Source organism: Scyliorhinus canicula, chromosome 18 (assembly GCF_902713615.1).
Source record: "Scyliorhinus canicula chromosome 18, sScyCan1.1, whole genome shotgun sequence".
NCBI classification, from domain to species: Eukaryota; Metazoa; Chordata; class Chondrichthyes; order Carcharhiniformes; family Scyliorhinidae; genus Scyliorhinus; species Scyliorhinus canicula.
In genome coordinates, this window is record NC_052163.1 from 5,432,090 (window position 1) to 5,455,310 (window position 23,221).

The following is a 23,221-nucleotide window of genomic DNA, read 5'->3' on the forward strand; positions in this document are numbered from 1 at the left end:
ACCAGAGACATGGCTCTGAGAAAACGGAAACTCTTTGGCAGAAGTGACTTTCCAAAGCAGACAGGATTGGAGTGTCACTACGGCCTCTTCCAATGCCAGTGATGTCAGCGTAACGCAGGGTCAGCAGACATTAGCCACTGGACTATACCACATCAGTGGCTGGACTATACCATTCTAAACTAGTCAGTTAAACAGGTGCACTCAGGTGAAAGAGTGAAACGGGCAGAACAGACAAAACACTCGAGCAATGCCCCGCGCCCCAGCCTCAAACACACTCACCTTGAGAGGCTAACATTGCACTTGCTGTCTCCTGAAAATCCAGCAGTTGCTGAAGGAACAATATTGCCTGAAGAAGAAGTCAATGGCCGTTACTGCCTTGCATGAAAAGGTAAATGTGTACACAGAAAACACAGAACGACTTCCACTCTTCTTCTCCCCCCTCCCCCCCCCCCCCCCCCCCCCTCCGTGCCCCACCCACCCCCAAACACTGCTTCATGGTGGGCTTTGATTCCATTGACACGAGTTGTTGCTGGGTCCCTAAACCCCCCCCCCCGGGCGGGTGGAGCAAGTTATCCGTTTACATCTCACGCACTTGCGGCAGGAAGCATCAGATAGCAATGTCTGTACCCTCTGGGGACTCCAGCTCCCAATTGTAGCACCCCCACTAGGAGATTATCTAACTCAGTACAAACTGGGGACTAACAGCACTGTTACCATTACAGCATCTTTACCAGCTGAACAATGGGGCAAGGTGTTCTCTCGCACATACTCCTCAAAGTCGTCTGTATTTTAGACTCTGCACTGCACACTAAATTCCAAGAACAGCATGTGTAACAAGACAAATACTTTAGTCCCATGCCAACGTACATTACTGGTCAATTCATGGACAGTTCCATCCTTGGGCATATTGTACTCTTTATCTGGATCATTCTGCAAATAGGATCAGAAAGGAAAAAATGTCAATGCAATGCAAGCAATGAGTTGAATAACGTTTGGTCCTTAAACAAAGATGCCAGAAGATGTTTCTATTCCAAAGCATAGGCATTTTATTAAGCATCTACAAAACAAGAAATAAAGATGTCAAAATACAGCAAGAGATTCAGATGCAATCTGGTGATTGATCCCAAATGGCTTTGTGGTAACGAGTGATTCTGTCTCACTGGAAGAAACGCTGTATATACCAGCTCAATATCCACATGTATATAATCAGTTTTTATGTGGTTTAAGCTTTAGCTGGTATGTCTATTTAATTGTCACAAGCCCAACACCCACCCCGCACTCTCCACAACACAGCCAGAAAGAGATAATGTTGTTTCCGGCATTGTCACAAAGGAGAGATATGGAGAAATATGCAGACAGAACATCTCATAACACAGACACCTCATCACACGGACACATTGAAGATTTATTATTTAATGATGTAAGCCAGGTTTTAGCGGCAGGTTAATCCGAAAGTATAGTCTGTAAAGACTACTAAACTGAAGTGAAACATTACCAATTCACCACTAACCTTAATGCTATCTGCAAATTCTTCCAGTGCTTTAGCTCCTGTCATCTCCATGGAGGTAATAAGTACTGGCAGCTTATTCTTCGTACCGGCAGCTGTACCCTGTGAGACATGAGCATTACCAAAAACGTCTGTTGGAGCACATTTGGCTGTAAAACGATTCAGCCCCATTTCTGTGCCGCCCCCTTACCCCACTCCCCTGTTTGAGTTGGCATCGGCATCATCTGGGCAACTCAACTAACACTCCACTGATTTGAGGCTGGTTGCTGCCATGGCCGTGTGTAGGCACCATACAAAGGACAGGACGACTAGCTGGCACTTGACCGTTCAGCTTCCCAATTCCATTCCACGTGCGTCCATGGCTTCGCTCGTTTACTATTTTTGCCAGACTTCTATTTCACTGCTACACTTGTTTGGACAGCATGTCCAAGTTTAAGAATTCTCTTTCTGGGCACTGATTCCACACTATGACTTAAAGCCTCTGACCTCCCAACATCTGTGGCCTTTGACAGGACTGCTGCACTTACCTGCAGAACCTGATCAAACTCTTGCTTCGTCTGCTTGAGGTGCTTAAGGATAGGGAATATAGTTAGGACAGCAGAATAATCATGTCGCATAATGGCACGCCGTGCTGTGGAGACAATACTCTCTCCTTCCACCATCAGACCATCCAGTGCTTCCTGTACAGGGAGAGAAACCAGTCAGACTCCAACAGGAAAATCCTCATCCTTCACTATCATACAGCCAAATCCCGTCACTTCGGAAAACCCGTTTACAGGACAGAAATGCCCTTTTGGATTAAATGGCAGTAATATTCCCCAAGCGTCATAGTCAGGTCTGATCCAATCTGACAATAAATTATGATAGAAAGGTGTGGCCAACTTCAGTCTGGCCTAATGACAGAAAGGACTGACATTGCAGGTTACAGAGGGCATAGATAAGCTGCAGAGCTGGGCTGAGAGGTGGCAAATTGAGTTTAATGCGCAAGGTGAGGTGATTCATTTTGGAAGGAATAACAGGAATACAGAGTACTGGGCTAATGGTAAGATTCTTGGTAGTGTGGATGAGCAGAGAGACCTCAGTGTCCATGTCCATAGATCCCCGAAAGTTGCCACCCAGGTTGAGAGGGTTGTTAAGAAGGCGGACAGTGTGTTAGCTTTTATTGGTAGAGGGATTGGGTTTCGGAGCCATGAGGTCATGTTGCAGCTGTACAAAACTCTGGTGCGGCCGCATTTGGTGTATTGCAGTTCTAGTCGCCGCATTATAGAAAGGATGTGGAAGCGTTGGAAAGGCTGTTTTCGTTAGAGAGAAGAAGGTTAAGAGGTGACTTAATTGAGGCATACAAGATGATCAGAGGATTAGATAGGGTGGACAGTGAGAGCCTTTTTCCTCGGATGGTGATGGCTAGCACGATGGGACATAGCTTTAAATTGAGGGGCGATAGATAGGCGATAGATATAGGACAGATGTCAGAGGTAGGTTCTTTAGTCAGAGAGTAGTAAGGGCGTGGAATGCCCTGCCTACAACAGTAGTGGACTCGCCAACACTAAGGGCATTTAAATGGTCATTGGATAGGCATATGGACGATAAGGGATATGAAATGAAATGAAAATCGCTTATTGTCACGAGCAGGCTTCAATTAAGTTACTGTGAAAAGCCCCTAGTCGCCACATTCCGGCGCCTGTCCAGGGAGGCTGGTACGGGAATCGAACAGTGCTGCTGGCCTGCTTGGTCTGCTTTAAAAGCCAGCGATTTAGCCTGGTGAGCTAAACCAGCCCCTGGAATAGTGTAGATGGGCGTTAGAGTGGTTTCACAGGTCAGTGCAACATCGAGGGCCGAAGGGCCTGTACTGCACTGTAATGTTCTAATTTCAATTGCTCTTCTTGCAACCTCAGGCCATTCCAAGGGGCTTTACATTTCAATGCTGCAGTGCGTTACTGACAGAGTGCTGCACTGTTGGAGCTGCCACATTTCATTTGTTAAACTGGGCCAGTCTGCTGTCTCAGGAGCAGGTGAAGGATTCCCTGTTACTATTTTTTTTTAAGAGGGGAGTTCCCCCTGATGTCCTAGGACAATCTCTCAGAGAGTCTCAAACAGATTATCTGGTCATTATCCCATTGCTGTTTGTGGGAGCTTGCTTTGCACAAATAATCTTCCTCCATTCACTGGAACAGTGACTACATTTAGAAGTGTTAAAAGTTGAGATGTAAAAAGAGAAAAAGATGTGTAACGGCCCAGGTTAGGACTTGTGAGCAGCCAGCTCTGCCCACACTGTTAACCCAGACAGGCAGCCCAGCTCTGCCCACACTGTGTTAACCCAGACAAGCAGCCCAGCTCTGCCCACACTGTGTTAACCCAGACAGCCCAGCTCTGCCCACAGTGTTAACTCAGACAGCCCAGCTCTGCCCACACTGTGTTAACTCAGACAAACAGCCCAGCTCTGCCCACACTGTGTTAACCCAGACAAGCAGCCCAGCTCTGCCCACACTGTGTTAACCCAGACAAGCAGCCCAGCTCTGCCCACACTGTGTTAACCCAGACAACCAGCCCAGCTCTGCCCACACTGTGTTAACCCAGACAAACAGCCCAGCTCTGCCCACACTGTGTTAACCCAGACAGCCCAGCTCTGCCCACACTGTGTTAACCCAGACAAACAGCCAGCTCTGCCCACACTGTGTTAACCCAGACAAACAGCCAACTCTGCCCACACTGTGTTAACCCAGACAAACAGCCCAGCTCTGCCCACACTGTGTTAGCCCAAACAGCCCAGCTCTGCCCACACTGTGTTAACCCGGCCAAACAGCCCAGCTCTGCCCACACTGCGTTAACCCAGACAAACAGCCCAGCTCTGCCCACACTGCGTTAACCCAGACAAACAGCCCAGCTCTGCCCACACTGTGTTAACCCAGACAGCCCAGCTCTGCCCACACTGTGTTAACCCAGACAAGCAGCCCAGCTCTGCCCACACTGTGTTAACCCAGACAGCCCAGCTCTGCCCACACTGTGTTAACCCAGACAAGCAGCCCAGCTCTGCCCACACTGTGTTAACCCAGACAAGCAGCCCAGCTCTGCCCACACTGTGTTAACCCAGACAAACAGCCCAGCTCTGCCCACACTGTGTTAACCCAGAGAAATAGCCCAGCTCTGCCCACACTGTGTTAACCCAGACAAGCAGCCCAGCTCTGCCCACACTGTGTTACCCCGGCCAAGCAGCCCAGCTCTGCCCACACTTTTTTTTTTTTTAAATAAATTTAGATTACCCAATTCATTTTTCCAATTAAGGGGCAATTTAGTGTGGCCAATCCCCCTACCCAGCACATTTTTGGGTTGTGGGGGTGAAACCCACGCAAACACGGGGAGAATGTGCAAACTCCACACGGACAGTGACCCAGAGCCGGGATCGAGCCTGGGGCCTTGGCGCCGTGAGGCCGCAGTGCTAACCACTGCGCCACCGTGCTGCCCAATGATTTCTGCCCACACTGTTAATCCAGACAAGCAGCCCAGCTCTGCCCACACTGTGTTAACCCAGACAAACAGCCCAGCTCTGCCCACACTGTGTTAACCCAGACAAGCAGCCCAGCTCTGCCCACACTGTGTTAACCCAGACAGGCAGCCATTGTACAAAACTGACCTCACCTAGAAATCAGTCAAATCACAAAGGGGCAACACATCCAACCCCCGATGCACCAGCTAGTCCTTGCCACCAGCTAGGACACTGGACTCATTCACACAAGCCCACTGAGGTTTCAAATATTAAGATTTCAGATGGTTTTCACTGGCCAGAACACCAATAGATTAAAGAAAGTTTCCAAACTCCACGAGGACAGCAGCAAATCATTGGAGTGTAACAAAAACAAACCCGGTGTCCCAATTAATAGAGGAAAAGCAGCTAGCAGCACTGACAGCCCCAAATCTCACCTGTATCAGAGAGTCAAAGGTTCTCTTCTGGTGATGCTCAGGAATGATCTCCATCAGTAACTGGTACTCACTCTGCGCCAGTTTGATAAAGGCACTGATTGAGTGAATGTAAGAGTCAATCTCACTATCCAACATGTCCTCCTTCCCTGGAAATACAGGACAAAGTAAGATCCCAGGAGGGACAGAAGAATGCTATTACCCCCAACGCAAATGTAACATTTGATCCACCTAACCTTCCACTTCCCACGTTGCAAACTATGCCCTTGGCCAGGGCCTGGTGGGGCAAGTTGCTGAAGGACTGTTTTCTGGAAGGGAGAGAACATGTTGAAAACTGCTCTCAAGAACAGATGCTCAGTGAGCATGCTCCCACATTGGCACGTCATTGGCTCAGGAAAGGGGGCGCCAGGAAGGGGCAACATTAGAAGGAGTACTGTCGAAAATGCAGAGTTCTGATTCTCAATGAGTGGATGACATGTAACAGGTACACCAAAACGTTAGCGAGCTTGTGTCTACAAATAGATTCACAAAACCAGATTTGTGACCTTATTCAATTGTTGCACATTTTCACAAAGGAATTAAATTCAAATGCATGTCAAATATTAAAGAAACCAGATATACTATAATGTCTGAACATAATAAATACTTCAGTCAATAACACGTCAAATGTACAACTCAAACTCAAAACTAAAGAACAAAAACAACGGAACTCATTTCTGTTCCCGACTCTCAATCTCGGTCTCCTTCAGCCCACATCATCACCCTCCCACTCCATATCAAACAACACCCACCCATGTTAATGTTTATAACTCAATTAATTACATAATAGACCAATCTTCACTGCTTCATCTTTGGTGCAGGGCAGTAAATTGAGAAATTAGAGCCATCATCCGGAAATTGAAGGACCAAAACAGGCAAATAAATAAGAGCTAGATCTTTACTTTAAAATCATACCTGTGATAGCCTTTGCCCAATGCCAATTACCCGACAGTTAGTCGGGAAGTAAAAACTCAAACCCCTAACAACATGTCAAATCTTGGGCATAATGAAGGAGATTGAGGAGCGAGTAGGCATAGGAGATATAAAAATGACAGAACTGTTGCCTTTGAAGGCTAACACACATTGAGTCATTTGCATCTATATTACAATTGTACAAGCAATGACACTGCCTGTGCGCATTGGATACCATCACCTCTGCTAACAGCAGCCAATCTCCCATCCATTAGTCAGCAAACTTTGCAGATTGACGTAATGGTTCCTGAGCAGTTTTATAGAAAATACCGTCACCATGGGGTGTAACTGTGGAGCAATCAATTCAATATTAAGAGCGAGTGTGAACACACTACTTCTTCGGAACCCTCGAAATTTAATTTAATAAAGTGAGAAGCTGCTGACTTTAAGAACTCCAAGGATGAAATTCCAACATATGAAAACGTCATGTTGCAACCCATTCCCACACATCCATTTCTGAAATCATACCGCGCAACACCAAAGGCAAGCTAAAGGAAGCAAAGGGAGATTACTACACTTAATTCTTCCACTGCATAGTTGGTTCATAGCACCGGTGTGGAAGGACATTTGAACACCCCTCACTGGTCACCTGTATGAACCCATCAGATGGGAGTGGATTTATTCCGGATTATTCTGGAAACGAACACTGGCAGAAGGACAGAATGGCATCATCACCCACCTTGCTCAATGTCAACCGCACCCCTTAATCTGCTGATTAAGGCACGTTTTGAGCAGAGCCTGCGACCTCTTCACTCCTCACTCAATGAGAGCAGTAGGAGAGGATGGAGGTGTCAAATCATACAGCAGGGTGGAGGTGAAAAGAGGGAGAAAACTTTTTAAAAATGGAAATGTATATGATTGGCAAATTATTGAGCAATTAAAACTGAACAGTGAATACCATGCCAGAAATTAAAAATGTTGTTAAAGTTCAAACAAAAAAAAGTTGAAGGAGATTTGCTTTTTTTTTGGTTCTTAACAAACTATGCAACTTACCCACAGCAGGGCCATGCTTGTCAGTCAGCGTATCTGAGAGGTGTTTAACTCGTAACTCGTGATCATGACCTGGTCAGATGTTAATTAGCAGAAACAAAAGGTTGATCCGGAGCTGGTGAAAGTATGGACTATGGGCACATATGGAAACGGAGAAAGGAAAACCCTCTATTGCATTGACAAACTTTAGAAGGGAGTGCAATCGAACAAACCAATGCTTTAAATAAATCTCAAATCAATATCATGCAGAGTTTCAGTTCTCTAAAGTATTATTCTAAATGTATACAGGACTTGGTCATAGGGGGTCAAATTCATCAACGTGCCAGGAAGGATGTTTGCAAAGTTCAAAATGTCTCTCTAACTTTGCTAATCGCGACTGGTTACACCAAAAACACAACTTGCACTTTCTCCACTCGCTCATCTCTGTGCTGCTGGATCACTAGAAAAGGCCAGGATAGTCTTCAGGTGAAACAGGTCAGAGGACAGCGGAGTAATTGACAAATGATTGGCCATTTTAAATGTACAAGTTCTGTCCGTACACATCTACACTGGAAACCGGCTGTGTAAACCAGTCACACTGTAATTACATCCTCCTACCAGTGATGGTGCTGCACTGCTTCCACTAGGAAGTGTTTTTTTATAAATTTAGAGTACCCAATTCATTTTTTCCAATTAAGGGTTCGGGTTAGTGTGGCCAATCCACCTACCCTGCACATGTTTGGGTTGTGGGGGAGAAACCCACGCAAACACGGGGAGAATGTGCAAACTCCACACGGACAGTGACCCAGAGCCGGGATCGAACCTGGGACCTCGGCGCCGCGAGGCAGCAGGGCTAACCACTAGGAAGTGTTTTAATCAGCGTTTCTATAGCAGGCTATTGGGCGGCATGGTGGCCCAGTGGTTAGCACTGCTAGCTCACAGCACCAAGAACCCGGTTCAATCCTGGCCCTGGGTCACTGTCCGTGTGGAGTTTGCACATTTTCCCCGTGTCTGCGTGGGTCTCACCCCCACAAGCCAAAGATGTGCAGGGTAGGTGGATTGGCCACGCTAAATTGACCCTTAATTGGAAAACAAAATAATTGGGAACTCTAAAATTATTGTAAAAAAAAGAAAACAAACTGATTATATACAAGGCTGAATCTGAATCTAGGGATTTGTAATTGGAAATGTTGAGAAAACATTTTAATTTTTTTGGTACATAAAATAGATATTATAGAACTAATTTTTTAAAACGAAGTGATTCTCTCCGCTGCTAGTGATTTACAATTGCCCCAAAAAGATCTTTTACCATTCTTATCCAAGACGGGATTCACCAACTAACATTCTATTCCACACTTCACTCCCTTCCCTGATGAACACAAACTAGTTTCTTCTGGACATAGACCAAGCCTGAATGTAGCAAAAATACCTCTCTGCAGACCCTTGCAAGATTCAAACTCCCATCTAAAGTTTTGCAGAGGTGCAGATTAGCAAGGTGCATAATGGTGCAAGAGAGTTAGAATGCTTTTATGGAAATGGCAGATGTGGTTAATTAAAAAAAGCAAGACTTTGCAGGAAAAGCCAAAGTAATTGCACCCGGGGACAAGGAAATGATTACCTTCAGAGGGAGTGAGATTAGAAACACCCTTTTTGCCATCCAGCCCATGCTGAGAATATTGTTTCAGAAGTTTCTGAGCCTTACGAATTGTGCCTGTTACCACAGTGATGCAGAAAAAGACAAGACCTAGGCAAATCAGTGTGAGACACCAGATCACTGCCACCAACACCACACTACATCAGGAGTATTTGCTAGTAAATGCTCACACCAAGACAGAAATTAAAGCAAAAACAAAAAGCGTCTTAAATCATAATCGACACCACAAAACAGAACTTAGAAACAGAACAAATCATACAAAGTTAGACAATAGCTTAACAACATTAAATAGGTTATGCTATATACCATTTAAAATTAAAGATTTTCTCTCTTTACCATTTATCAACCAGAGTAGCCAGAGATCTAAATGAAAAGTGCTATCTGTACATTCAAACCCCTGCGACTTCTACCCAGGATTCAAGCACCATCCAGCCAAATATTCCAAAGAAAACTCTGGAGAAATATAAAGAGCTGGAGAGAAAGCTTCAGCTAATTTAATGCAGGACTGCAACTTGGAAACTGGAATTTACTTTTTCTATAACGTACACTTTCCTCTACCCACCAACCACACCACTCCGTTTAAGATAACACCAGTTTCAAATTATTACCGGCAACCAAGGCGAGAGGTACAATTGTGGAATAAAGAAAGAAAATGCTGGAAATACCCAGCAGGTCAGGCCGCATCTGGGGAGAAACAGAGTTATCATTTCAGGTCTGGGACCCTTCCTCAGTTCTGATGAAAGGTGGCAAATCTGAAGTTGAATTTTTGCCGAGTATCTGCAGTATTTGCTTTGGACACGGATGAGCATTTATGGAGTACGTTTCCATGGGCAGCTTAAATGGGAAATAATCAGAAAATTGTGGAATCCGGACTCTGCCAGCTACATATTAACTGCCCACCTGTCCACTTTCCCACAGGATTAAAATCTACCCCATCTCCCATGATGTACTCTGCACTCAATGGAGGAAATTATTGTACTTACTGTCTCCTGTTTAATTAATTTTCAGCCTGCAAACATCCATTACTGCTGTTTAACAAACAGAGTAGAACATCTTGTTCCATTTGTTAGTGCTAGCAATAGAGGCATCTACATTTTGCATGAGACGAGGAACTGGGTACACATGAGCAATAACTGTCACTATCGCTTTACACAATTTGCACATGTTATCTACTGACCCAGGAGTTAAACATTAACCTGCCAACTGCACCGTTAGTGGTTAGTACTGCTGCCCAAGTGCCAGGGACCTGGGATCAATCTTGGGTCACTGTCTGTGCGGAGTTTGCACGTTTCTCCCCGTGTCTGCGTGGATTTCCTCCGGGTGCTCCGGTTTCTTCCCACAGTCCAAAGATGTGCAGGTTGGGTGGATTGGCCGTGATAAACTGCCCATTAGTGTCTAGGGATGGACAGGTTAGGTTATGGGTATGGAGGGGGGAGTGGACACTGGTAGGGTGCTCTTTCGAAGGGTTGGTGCAGACTCGATGGTCGAATGGCCTCCTTCTGCACTGTAGGGATTCTATGACTAGTGAGCTGCCCAGTGCTCCAAACCAAACACCCCCACACCTGCTCTTGTGTAGCTCTTTCACCCACGCTGGAGGACCCAGCCTCAGCTAGTGAACTACCGAGAGAACTAGCTGTGAATTTCAGTGGAAGCTATTAATCAACCTTTTAAATATATAGGCAGAAACACAGTATCAACACCTCGCTACTTATCTGTGCAAACTCCGCTTCCAAACAAAAAAACATATCTTCCTCAAACTCAATTTCTCCAAAGTTTTCTGACTTTGTTTTTTAAGATTCTGAATGGTGCCAAATCCACTAAGTTAGCCAGCTCAAACACTTTAAGGACTGCACAGCAACATTTTGCATAAACCGTAAGCTTTCAATAAGACAATGTCTTCCTACAACAGAGCTTAGCATGTGCCACAGGCAGTGGCCACAACACTCAATCAGGCAATCAGAGACTGGCGAGGCTGAAAGGGGGCACATATACAAGCGTGGTTTACCTGGGATGTAGACTGTAATTCACCAACATAAAATGAAAATTTAAGAGAAAAATAGTTAGTGAAGCATCAAATAACAGGAGAAAAAAAAATAAACAAAAATCCATGAGGAAAATAAAAATTATAACTTTCAGTCGTTGAAGTTTTGGATTTGGGGAAATAATTCCCCACCCCTCCCCCCAAACTTGTTTGAAGTATAGAAACAAATTAGGCAAATAAAGTAGGAACATCTTAAAACGACGGAGATACTGACCTGGCCTCTTGATTGCCTTTTTGCTGGGAGTGTCTTTCCTTTTGTTCTGTATAGCTGGAGAGTACAGTACACCAGAGGACGAGCTGTTCTTGCGGAAATGCTCTTTCAGACCTTTGATTGATCGGTCTAACTGGTTCGAGCGAATCTGGTAGTACACATTCATAAAATCTGCAGGGGACAAACAGTACAAGCCAGGACTGACGCAGTGACTCAAACTCCAGCAGTGATTAATAATCTCCCACCCATTTCTTAACTCTCAACATCTGGCAACAGGAATTATAAATTTACTGCATCTTTTGACATTTCAGCAGCAGATTCATTTATTTGAAAAAAAACAAATGGAAAGAGCACCTGAAGGTCACTCTCCCTCTTTCATTAGCCTGTTATCAGTGAAACCACCGAAACACAATAGATTATTTGGAGTTTGAACAGGTTAGCTTAACACGTTATCTGAATGCTGGTCGGTTGTGGAGAAAAGATTCACCAGATACAGAGGGATTCCAGGATTTTGACCCCGAGACAGTGAAGGAACAGCCGTCAGGATGGAGAGTGTCTTGGAGTTGAACCTTTAGGTGGTGGTGTTCCCAGGTATCTGCTTCCCCCGTCGATCTAGATGGCCGTGGGTTTAAAAGATGCCCAAGGAGCCCATCTCTTCCTATCTCCATGACATTGGGTCCCTGAGCAATTTGTAACTAATGGATGATAGAGAGAAGATGGAGACAAGAAAAAGACGGAAAGAAAGAGGAGAGAGGAGAGGGTGCCTGAATAAAAAGATGCCGTTCACAACTCTATAACTGGTGATGTGCTGAACAGTACCTTTGAGAGAAGATGGATACCAACGGATACCTGTGCCCATGAAGCTATAACCAAAAATATTTCTGCAGTAATATCTTTTTTTAAATAAATTTATAGAGTACCCAATTCATTTTTTCCAATTAAGGGGGAATTTAGCGTGTTCAATCCACCGACCCTGCACATCTTTGGGTTGTGGGGGTGAAACCCACGCAGACACGGGGAGAATGTGTAAACTCCACACGGACAGTGACCCAGAGCTGGGATCGAACCTGGTACCTTGGCGCTGTGAGACAGCAGTGCTAACCACTGCGCCATGCTGCCCCTTGCAGTAACAACTTTCAATACACTACGTTTCAAAATTGGTTGGAAAGCATTTGGAGCCATCCTGGAGATCCTAAATTGCACTAACATTTCCCATCCATCCCCAATGCGCCCAGTATAGACGGATTTTTAATCAGTCAGGGAATCGAGGGTTGTGGGAATAAAATGGGAAAGTGGAATTGAGGATTATCACATCAGAACATTCACAATCTCATTGAATGATGGGGCAGACTCAATGGGCTGAATGGCCTACTTGGGGGCCTCACGGTAGCATGGTGGTTAGCATCAATGCTTCACAGCTCCAGGGTCCCAGGTTCGATTCCCGGCTGGGTCACTGTCTGTGTGGAGTCTGCACGTCCTCCCCGTGTGTGCGTGGGTTTCCTCCGGGTGCTCCGGTTTCCTCCCACAGTCCAAAGATGTGCGGGTTAGGTGGATTGGCCATGCTAAATTGCCCGTAGTGTAAGCTTAATGGGGGGGATTGTTGGGTTACGGGTATACGGGTTACGTGGGTTTAAGTGGGGTGATCATTGCTCGGCACAACATCGAGGGCCGAAGGGCCTGTTCTGTACTGTACTGTTCTATGTTCTATGTTCTGCTCCTATGGCCTTTGCATCGCTGGTATCATTCATGTCAAGATGAGTGGCGATAACCTCACAGTCCAGGGAAGAGGAACTAACAGCCACGTACAGACCAGGTACTTGCCATTTTTAAACAGTTACATCGTTGCTCTTACCTAGATTCCTCCCAAATTCAACCAGCCACATTGAAATGCAGATCAAATCCTGTAGGATGTTTTCAGGAAGGTGTTCCAGCGATACTTCATCCACTGTCTCAATCTCATCATCTCCTGCAACCAGATCCAGGATGACGACAGGGGGCACTGCTTTGCTATTGCGAGTAAGGAGATTTCGGAACTCTGACTCTAAGGATTCTTTGCCTTTTTCAAACAGAAGTTTCTGTAAAAAAGGATTAAGAATGAACGTTCCTCAAAGAGTTAGAGGCATCATCCATGCTTCCTTCCCTGCCCCCCCCCCCTCCCTCCCCCTGACACAATGTCTTTCAAAGAGAGGACCTCAGTTTTACAAAATATAGCATCTTCCTATCTCCATGGCAGCTACATGTTCTATCTAAGTAAGAAGTCTTACAACACCAGGTTAAAGTCCAACAGGTTTGTTTGAAACACGAGCTTTCGGAGCGCAGCTCCTTCCTCAGTAAGGAGGAAGGAGGAGGAAGGAGGAGGAAGGCTCCTGAGGAAGGAGCAGGAAGGCTCCTGAGGAAGCAGTGCTCCGAAAGCTCGTGTTTGAAACAAACCTGTTAGACTTTAACCTGGTGTTGTAAGACTTCTTACTGTGCTCACCCCAGTCCAACGCCGGCATCTCCACATCATGTTCTATCTAAAGGAGATTAGTGTTAAAGAATGAAATCTTCAATATTTGGCAACAAGTGTCGGAGTCATGTTATCCCTGGGTCTGATGCAAAGCAAGTCTCCTGCTGTACAGACCATCATTGTGGCCAACCTGCCCGTGTCCCGAGAGGCACCGACGCTTGTTGGGATTATACTGCCACACGTGCCAGCAGCCCTCTGCAACCTCACTGCCAATCTTCACATGCATCTATAGATAGTGGCTGACACCTTCCCATTTGGTTGCAGGAGACATCACAGCCAAGCTTCATCCCCACTTACTGTGCAATGTGGGGGTGGTACTGTGAAAAACCATCCGGATGATAAAGTGGAGCTGCCCCAGCAGGGAGCAGGAACTGAACCTTGCACCTTTTGAACCATCCTGCTTCACAGCCTAACACTGCTGTTATGATCCTCATGGGGAACCATCAATCAAAATAGCCATGTATACAGAATGATCCCCAGATGAAGACATTACCAACAAGATTTCACTTTCTGTAACACTTTACTTTAACATGAATCAGAACCAATGGATATTAAACATGAATAGGTAACAGGTTTGGAACTCTCCCACAAAGAGCAGCTGGAACAGTTGTCAATTTTAAATCTGAGATAGATAGATTTTTGTTAAGCAAAGATATTAAGGGATATGGGCCAAAGGCAGGTTTTATGGAGTTAGGTCACAGATCCACCATGATCTCATTGAGTGGCAGGACAGGCTCGAGGGGCTGAATGGCCTCCTCCTGTCCCTATGTTCCTAAATGCTATTTCAAATAAAAAAGGTAAATCTGCTCTAAATAGGTGGATACAATGATATATCTTAAACAGACCATCCCGCATCACTTCACATAGACATGTGGCATCAGGTGCAATCTCTCAACTCAATTGATTCAGCCCTCGAGACCCCCGGATACGGTTAACACCAAGGAGACACCATTCTCCCAATCACCTCTCACAAGGGAGAAAGCATTGCCGGACAGCACGGTGGGCACAGTGAGTAGCACTGCTGTCTCACAGCACCAAGGTCCCAGGTTCGATCCCTGCTCTTGTGGAGTTTGCACATTCTCCCTGTGTTTGCGTGGATTTCGCCCCGCAACCCAAAGATGAAAAAATGAATTTTTCCCTCTAAATTCATTAAAACAAAAGTGAAAGCTTTGCCATCGACACTGAAGAGTTCCTATTTGACCGACCAACCAGCCGCAACCAATTCAAAGCCTGGTCCCCTGATAGAAACTCTCAGATCTTTCACAAGGCACCAGCTTGTGGGATTCAGTCCCTTTTAGCTTGTCTGTCCATCACTTCCACAGGGGCTTCTGCAATTCTATTTTATTTCTTACTACCAAACAGAAGCCTGCCCTTTTTGTAGAGTTTTGCTGGCCTCACCTCACACAAATTCAGTGCTCCTCTTTTTCTCCTTGCTTTGTGTTTGCATCTGTATGCCAACTTCCTTCTGCCTTCAGCTCTCTTTTGTATTGACCCCCACTGTTTGTCACTTAACTTCCTGTTGGTATTGCTTTCACATCAACGGTTGCCAGGTCACATGGGCCAGCATTTCTTATGATCGGTGCAAACATTTAAAAGTCCTTTACAAGCATTCTTAAATACAATTAGATTCCACAAACATTTTCCAAGAAATTATAAATTTTCCTTACTATGCTCCCTCTAGGTAAAAAAGGTAATTGCACTGCATTCACTGAGCGAGTCATTACAGGAGGGCGGCAGCACGGTGGCGCAGTGGTTAGCTCTGCTGCCTCACAGCACTGAAGTCCCAGGATCGATCCTGGCTCTGGGTCACTGTCAGTGTGGTGTTTGCACATTCTCGCAGTGTCTGCGTGGGTTCCACCCTCATAACCCAAAGATGTGCAGGGTAGGTGGGTTGGCCATGCTAACATAGAACATAGAACATAGAACGATACAGCGCAGTACAGGCCCTTCGGCCCTCAATGTTGCACCGACATGGAAAAAAAAACTAAAGGCCATCTAACCTACACTATGCCCTTATCATCCATATGCTTATCCAATAAATTTTTAAATGCCCTCAATGTTGGCGAGTTCACTACTGTTGCAGGTAGGGCATTCCACGGCCTCACCACTCTTTGCTCCCACAGTTCAAAGATGTGCAGGTTAGGTGGATTGGCCATGATAAATTGCCCCTTAGTGTCCAAAAAGGTTAGGTGGCGTTGCAGGGTTACAGGGATGGGATGGGATGGAAGTGTGGGCTTGAGTGGGGTAGCTCTTCCCAACGGCCGGTGCAGACGCGATGGGCTGAATGGCCTCCTTCTGCACTGTAACATCTATGATTCTATGAGGATCCGTGCGAGCAGAGGACAAGGTTCCCAGATCATACGGTCGGACATATTTTCATCTCCAGAATCCGAATTTGAAACGATGCAGCTTCACACCCGATTCCCGAATCAACCTACCACCCGATTTAGCTCAGGGCTGTCTGGATTGTTGTCCTGGAAGTACTCCACTGCTTTCTGAATTCTCGCCATACAGTTCAGGTACTCTTCCAGTCTTCCAGCAGGACTGACATACAGCAGGAGAGAGATACACAATGAAATGGTGTCAGTAAAACCTGTAATTTGCAAAGATGAATGCAATTTCCTCCCTTGTCCCCCTCGAAAAAATATCCATCCTGCCCCTCTTGACCAGACAATGTGAAGTTTAAAGCACTGGGAAGGACAATCAGATTTAATAAAATATCCCATCTATAGCAGAGGACCATGTGTTTAGAGCTGAATGAAGTTTACACTGTATTACCTCTCAGAAGAGAAATTGACCATAATAAATTCAGTAATTTTTATATTAATGTAATAGTTGCTTCCATCCCCCCCCACTACCCAGTTCATTCAGTGTGTGCATTATACAGTGAAACAACCCACACAGATATAGAGTTTTTTAAATTTCATTTCACTGTTAGATAACATGACCAGTTAAATTACAAGCCAAGCTGAACAGGTCAAATCATGGCTGTAATAGCTAGATACAACTATCCCAAGTCACAGCCAGTTTAACAATGTTTTCTAGGCCAAACCGCAGTCAAATTATCTTAATTAATTGGATACATTTTGAGCAATCACCCAATGTGCGAGCTTGTGGAATTTTGATCTCATATCAAAGCAGTCAACCTTGGAACCAAAAAGCGCATATGTTAATTAGCAGAACCAGAAGAGGTAGATCAGAACCACTGAAAGGACTATGGGCACACAGGGAAACTCTGAGAAAGGAAAACTACCTATGGCATTGACAACCTTAAGAAGGGCGTGCAATCTAACAAATTAATGCTTTAAGCAAATCCTTATCAGGACTTGCGTATTGTAGAACTAGAGGCTGGAAATGGGTGATAAACACGTGCTTTAGAATGTCCATGTATGGGATGATGAATAATACTGCAGCTCAATATACAATTATGTAGCTCAAGTTAATGTGGAATTAACATCCAATAGAGCAGGGAAGCTCTGAGGAGCATCCAAGAATTGTGTCTCAATTGCTGTGTAACCCAAAAGACAAATACTGTACTTCAATGAGGAGAGAGGAGTAAAGGAAAAGAATAAATAAAAATACACAAGAACCAATAATGCTTGTGTGTGCGTGTGTGTGTGTGTGTGTGTGTGTGTCTACTGACAATCGGCAAATAACCGGGAACCGGACATTCTACGCAAAGGATAAAAACAGGAGTAATTGTACAATGGGTGCATGGAGTAGGAACAGCCTCACCAACACTGACAACTGTGTCGCTCAAGCTGACTTGACTCTCAAACTCCCCATTCCAACCCTCCTCCTGCTCACACCCCCCCCCACTCCTGCTCACACCCCTCCTGCTCACACACCCGCCCCCCCACTCCTGCTCACCCCCCTCCTGCTCAACCCCCTCCCGCTCAGCCCCACCCCCCACCTGCCCGCTCCACTGTTGTTGACCAGTGTAAACAATCAGTGAATTAAATTAACTTTGTTGTCCCTCTCATGCTGCTCACCCTTCTTTGATGATCTTCTCGGTGTCTTTGGCCACGTGATAATAGCTGATGACATGATCCAAGCAGGACAGTGTTTTATCCACGTTATCCTGCAGGCGTTGCAGGTTTTCCGTCTGCTTGTGGACCGGAATGATAGAATTCTCCAACTGCATCAGTCGGCTTTCAAAAGATGAAAGGATGGAAACCTAGAAATAAGGGATGGAGCAATCGGATTTCGGTGCGAACCAACACAATCTTTCACCCATTCCCGTCTCAGGAGGCCCACACCAGTTTCAGTAACTCTCCACCACTGCTTACAGTAAGTGGGATGAATTAATACTGGCAGGTCACTGAAGCACGAGACAGAGGACAACATCCACTGTTTCACTGAATACGCAGAAATGTGCTTTCCAACCATGGCTCAGCGGGTAGCTCTCACCCCGGAGACATGCAGGCTGTGGGTTCAAGTCCCTTCAGGGGACAAATCCTGACTTACGCACAGAGGGATGCTACACTGTCGAAGGGGTCATCTTTTGGATGAAATGCTAAACCGTGGCCCCATCTGTCCACTTTGGAGGATGCAAAAGATCCCGGGGTATTATTTTTAGGGAGAATAATGGGGGGCAGTCTGGTGTCCTGGCCAATTCATTTCTCGGCTCACTAAAACAGGCTACCTGATCAATATCTCGTCACCCTCTGTGGGAACCTCCTGTACAAATTGCCTCACGTGTTCCCTGCGCTATAACGTCACAGTACTTCACTGGCTGCCTTTGCAGGTCAGAGCACGGCAGAGTTGTATACGGTTAGGTTGCTGCACGAGTAATCCTGAACCTTGGACTAATAATCCAGAGAATGTGTTCAAATCCCACCACAGTCATTCCAAAACTTGCTGAGTTTTTTTTTTTTGCAAACCCTCAAGTACAAAGTGGGTCCCCAGAAAGGCTGCCCCAAAGCGGGTCCCCAGGCTGCCCCAAAGCAGGTCCCCAGGCTGCCCCAAAGCGGGTCCCCAGGCTGCCCCAAAGCAGGTCTCCAGAAAGGCTGCCCCAAAGCGGGTCCCCAGGCTGCCCCAAAGCGGGTCCCCAGAAAGGCTGCCCCAAAGCGGGTCCCCAGGCTGCCCCAAAGCGGGTCCCCAGAAAGGCTGCCCCAAAGCGGGTCCCCAGAAAGGCTGCCCCAAAGCGGGTCCCCAGAAAGGCTGCCCCAAAGCCGGTCCCCAGGCTGCCCCAAAGCGGGTACCCAGAAAGGCTGCCCCAAAGCGGGTCCCCAGAAAGGCTGCCCCAAAGCGGGTCCCCAGGCTGCCCCAAAGCGGGTCCCCAGGCTGCCCCAAAGCAGGTCCCCAGGCTGCCCCAAAGCGGGTCCCTAGAAAGGCTGCTGCCCCAAAGCGGGTCCCCAGAAAGGCTGCCCCAAAGCGGGTCCCCAGAAAGGAGGCTGCCCCAAAGCGGGTCCCCAGGCTGCCCCAAAGCGGGTGTCCAGGCTGCCCCAAAGCGGGTCCCCAGAAAGGCTGCCCCAAAGCGGGTCCCCAGGCTGCCCCAAAGCGGGTCCCCAGAAAGGCTGCCCCAAAGCAGGTCCCCAGGCTGCCCCAAAGCGGGTCCCCAGGCTGCCCCAAAGCGGGTCCCCAGAAAGGCTGCCCCAAAGCGGGTCCCCAGAAAGGCTGCCCCAAAGCGGGTCCCCAGAAAGGCTGCCCCAAAGCGGGTCTCCAGAAAGGCTGCCCCAAAGTTATCAAATTGTCATAAAATCCAACGGGTTCCCGAATAACATTTGATGAAGGAAACCTGGCATCTGTACCCCGTCTGATGATGGGACTTCAGTCCTCACACCATCATGGCTGACTCTTAACTGTTCGTTACTCAGTAAGCCAGTTAGCTACGCCCAGAACAACTAGTGATGGGGAACAAATGCCATGTTCATATTCCGAGAGCAAATTTGAAAGCAGTTGAGTGTGACAACTCTGGTTAATCCCGTCTCCAGGATAGAGATAAACTGTAATATCCACACCATCCCAGATAAAACTTGAGATTGTGTGTGAACTGGCTGAGACTGTGCGAGACATTGCCAAATAGCACACGTTTGAATGATGAACGGCAAAATCAGCTTCTCCTGTTCGTCATACCCTCTCTACTTCTCCAATAACCCATTAACCTGTTAAAGCTCACTGACCACTATATGTGTTGGAACAGAGTGTGTCGATAGGGGGAATAATGGAGCTGCTTTAAGTATGTGGCCCCAGATAAATACTCAGAGTCCGGTAGAGCATTTGGAGGCAGTTTCGCCAACACTTCGAGGGCGGGGTCAAGGGAAATGCCAATTCGGGGGAACCACAGATTTGAGCCAGAGAAGTGGGATGGAAATTTTCAGAAATGGGAGGAGAAGGGGATTAAGACACAAAGATTTGTTTCTTGGGGCTCGGTTTGCAGGATTGAAGGAGCTGGGAGCGAAGTATGAGCTGGAGCAAGGGGAAATGTTTAGATATCTGTAGTTTCGAGATTTTGCCAGGAAGGAGATGCAGAGCTTCCCGGTGGAGCCGGGCTCCACCATTGCTGGTGGAGGTGCTGACGACAGGGGGACTGGAGAAAGGGGTTGTGTTGGCGGTTTACGGAGCTATTTTGGAAGAGAAGGCGCCACTGGAAGTGATCAAAGCAAAGTGGGAGGAAGAGTTGGAACACGGTATGGAGGGGGGGGTTCTGGTGTGAGGTGCTCCGGAGAGTGAATGCCTCCACCTCGTGCACGAGGTTGGGGCTGATACAGCTGAAGGTGGTATATAGAGCACACCTCACGAGGGCGAGGATGAGTCGGCCCTTTGAGGGGGTAGAAGATGTGCACGAACGTTGCGGGGGGTGGGGTCTCCCTCTAATCACGTTCATATGTTTTGGTCCTGTCCAAAGCTGGAGGATTACTGGAAGGAGGTGTTTAGGGTAATCTCTAAAGTGGTGCACGTGAAACTGGACCCAGGCCCCCGGGAGGCCATATTCAGGGTGTCGGACCAGCCAGGGCTGGAAACGGGCGCAGAGGCAGATGTTGTAGCCTTCGCCTTGTTGATCGTCGAAGGCGGATCCTGCTGGGTTGGAGAGCAGCCTCTCCACCCTGTGCCCTGGGGTGGCGGGGGGACCTGTTGGAATACTTGACTCTGCAGAAGGATAAGTTTCAACTGAGGGGAAGGATGGAGGGGTTCTACAATTCATGGGCATTATTCATTATGCACTTTCAAGAACTGGATAACATCGAACATTAGTTGGGGCGGGTGGGTGGGAGAGTGGGGGGAGGGGGGCTGTGTGTGTTAATGGCGACTATGGGTGATCCCCAATTCCTTTTCGTCATTTGTTTGTGTGAACATGTGGGCTAATGTTTGGGGTTTGGTGGGAGGATGGGATCGTTGTTATTGATATGGGGACTGACATATTCATTACTGATTATTGTTTATTGTTGGTGGGTGTAAATTTGGGAGAAAATGTGAAAGAGGAGGAGAATAAAAATATTTTTTTAAAAAGCTCACTGACCATTTGCTCACATAGCTGGCAGCAATGCTTCTAATATCAAAAAACGTTGATTTAAAGCTGGAGTAAAATGAACTTACCATATTTTTTGTCAGCTGGTCGCTTTTTTCCAAGCTTTCTCTTATGAACAACAAGGTTTCTTGTTCCTGTGTATAAGACCAAAGAGAATTGCAAATGTAATTCTAATCAATGAGACACTTCAGAACCTGCTGCTTGATCATCAATGCAATGGAACCAGAACTTCATCAAGGTGGGAGCATTGTAGAAAGGTGTGGGGACATCAGTCTTCCTCCACATGGCTGTTCTCTATCGCCCCATGTAGCACAATGAAACACTCACAGAACAAAACAGGTGAGGTGGCAGAGAGCTCTGTATACCCAGGGAGCAGAGACTGCAGATCAGAGGGGGCCAAAAGAGTAAACTAAACCAAAGAAAGGGTGGCACAAGGAATTGGTATCGTCAGACATGGGTTTATACTGATTACATACACAAACCTTTCCCCCTAAAAGGCCAGCTACGCGGAACATAGCAAAGTGGACATTCCCAAGCACATACAAAACTTGAGGCTTTAAATTGAAAGACAAGGAACCTTGTCCATTCAAAGCATTCAATGGTAAAGTTTGGTAGTACAGAAAATGATTTTGCTAAGAGAAGGGAGACAAAAGCTTTGAAGTGTTGGAGTTTGTGGGGTCAGGAAGCAAATATGTTACTGTTGCTCGACTAGAATACATGCTGTAAGTTGCACCCTGGGCTAGTGTGCAGTCAATTCCAGCCCCACTTATGAAAATCACTTATTGTCACGAGTAGGCTTCAATGAAGTTACTGTGAAAAGCCTCTAGTCGCCACATTCCGGCGCCTGTCCGGGGAGGCTGGTACGGGAATCGAACCGTGCTGCTGGCCTGCTTGGTCTGCTTCAAAAGCCAGCGATTTAGCTGAGTGAGCTAAACCAGCCCCTCTTAACCCAAACTTAACCCAGAGTCATAACATGGTTGAATTAACTTTTAAAACCCCCATGGGATTCGGCTGCCCAAAATACAGTCATCAGGTTTGTAAATTTAAACCTTTGATTAAATATAATTGGGGGGCTTCCGGTGGCGACATGTAGGAGGAGGACACGGCATGTTGGGTAGCTCCCGCTAGAGTTCAAGGTTTTTGGCCCTTTTCACCCGATTTTGGGGAAGAATTTGTACGCAATCTTATCCCAATTGAGATGTGGTTGGTAAAGGATGTCCAAGATTTAAAGAAAGAATACTGGGAAGAAAGGTGCGTCTGCTAGCCCGCCGGCAGAGTCACTCAGAGTGCATTTCCTCCCACAAGTCACGAAAGACGTGCTTGTTCGGTGATTTGGACATTCTGAATTCTCTCGGTCTACCCGAACAGGTGACGGAGTGTGGCGACTAGGGGCTTTTCACAGGAACTACATTGTAGTGTTAATGTAAGCCTGCTTGTGAAGGACGATTGGCGGGGTGGGGCCACTCCTATTACGGTGGATACGTCAGCAGAGGTGATGGCAGCTGAATTCGAACGGCAGTTCAGCAAACATTTCGAACGGCTTGGGAGGGAGATGTTGGAGAGTCTCAAGCAGGCGGCTAAGACTCACTGGTCCCGATAAAGGAGGCACTTGGAAGGAAGTCGGAGATGGTGCAGGAGCATGGTGAGGGGCTGAAGGGGTGGAGGAAGCACTGTCGAGGCACACTGACCAGCTCACTTCGCTGGAAGCAGAACTCAGTCGTCCCCCCCTCCTCCACCTCCGTCCCCCCCTCCTCCTCCTCCGTCCCCCCCTCCTCCGTCGTCCCCCCTCCTCCTCCTCCGTCGTCCCCCCTCCTCCTCCTCCGTCCCCCTCCCCCCTCCTCCGCCCCCCCTCCCCCCTCCTCCGCCGCCTCCGTCCCCCCTCCCTCCGCCTCCGTCCCCCCTCCGTCCCCCCTCCTCCTCCTCCGTCCCCCCTCCC

At 47.0% G+C, this 23,221-nt stretch overlaps 1 protein-coding gene across 11 annotated transcripts in view; it reads right to left on the minus strand.

Annotated features, from left to right (window-relative positions):
* The window catches only part of exoc7 (exocyst complex component 7), a 33,491-nt gene extending 12,019 nt beyond the window's left edge, over positions 1 to 21,472 (minus strand). For 2 of the 11 annotated variants that reach the window (XM_038777871.1, XM_038777868.1), the window contains exons 1-13: positions 21,354 to 21,472; positions 17,807 to 17,991; positions 16,253 to 16,358; positions 13,161 to 13,383; positions 11,312 to 11,479; positions 11,062 to 11,073; positions 9,021 to 9,146; positions 7,427 to 7,495; positions 5,426 to 5,571; positions 2,035 to 2,187; positions 1,511 to 1,609; positions 868 to 930; positions 280 to 346 (exon numbers count right to left, since the gene is read on the minus strand). In XM_038777871.1, the coding sequence (XP_038633799.1) occupies positions 280 to 346; positions 868 to 930; positions 1,511 to 1,609; positions 2,035 to 2,187; positions 5,426 to 5,571; positions 7,427 to 7,495; positions 9,021 to 9,146; positions 11,062 to 11,073; positions 11,312 to 11,479; positions 13,161 to 13,383; positions 16,253 to 16,358; positions 17,807 to 17,991; positions 21,354 to 21,356 (1,420 nt within the window). In that variant the 5' untranslated portion in view covers positions 21,357 to 21,472. The remainder of the gene's footprint in view (positions 1 to 279; positions 347 to 867; positions 931 to 1,510; positions 1,610 to 2,034; positions 2,188 to 5,425; positions 5,572 to 7,426; positions 7,496 to 9,020; positions 9,147 to 11,061; positions 11,074 to 11,311; positions 11,480 to 13,160; positions 13,384 to 16,252; positions 16,359 to 17,806; positions 17,992 to 21,353) is intronic. The other 9 variants (XM_038777869.1, XM_038777872.1, XM_038777876.1 and 6 more) reach the window with 9 other exon arrangements.
* Positions 21,473 to 23,221: the final 1,749 nt, after the last annotated feature.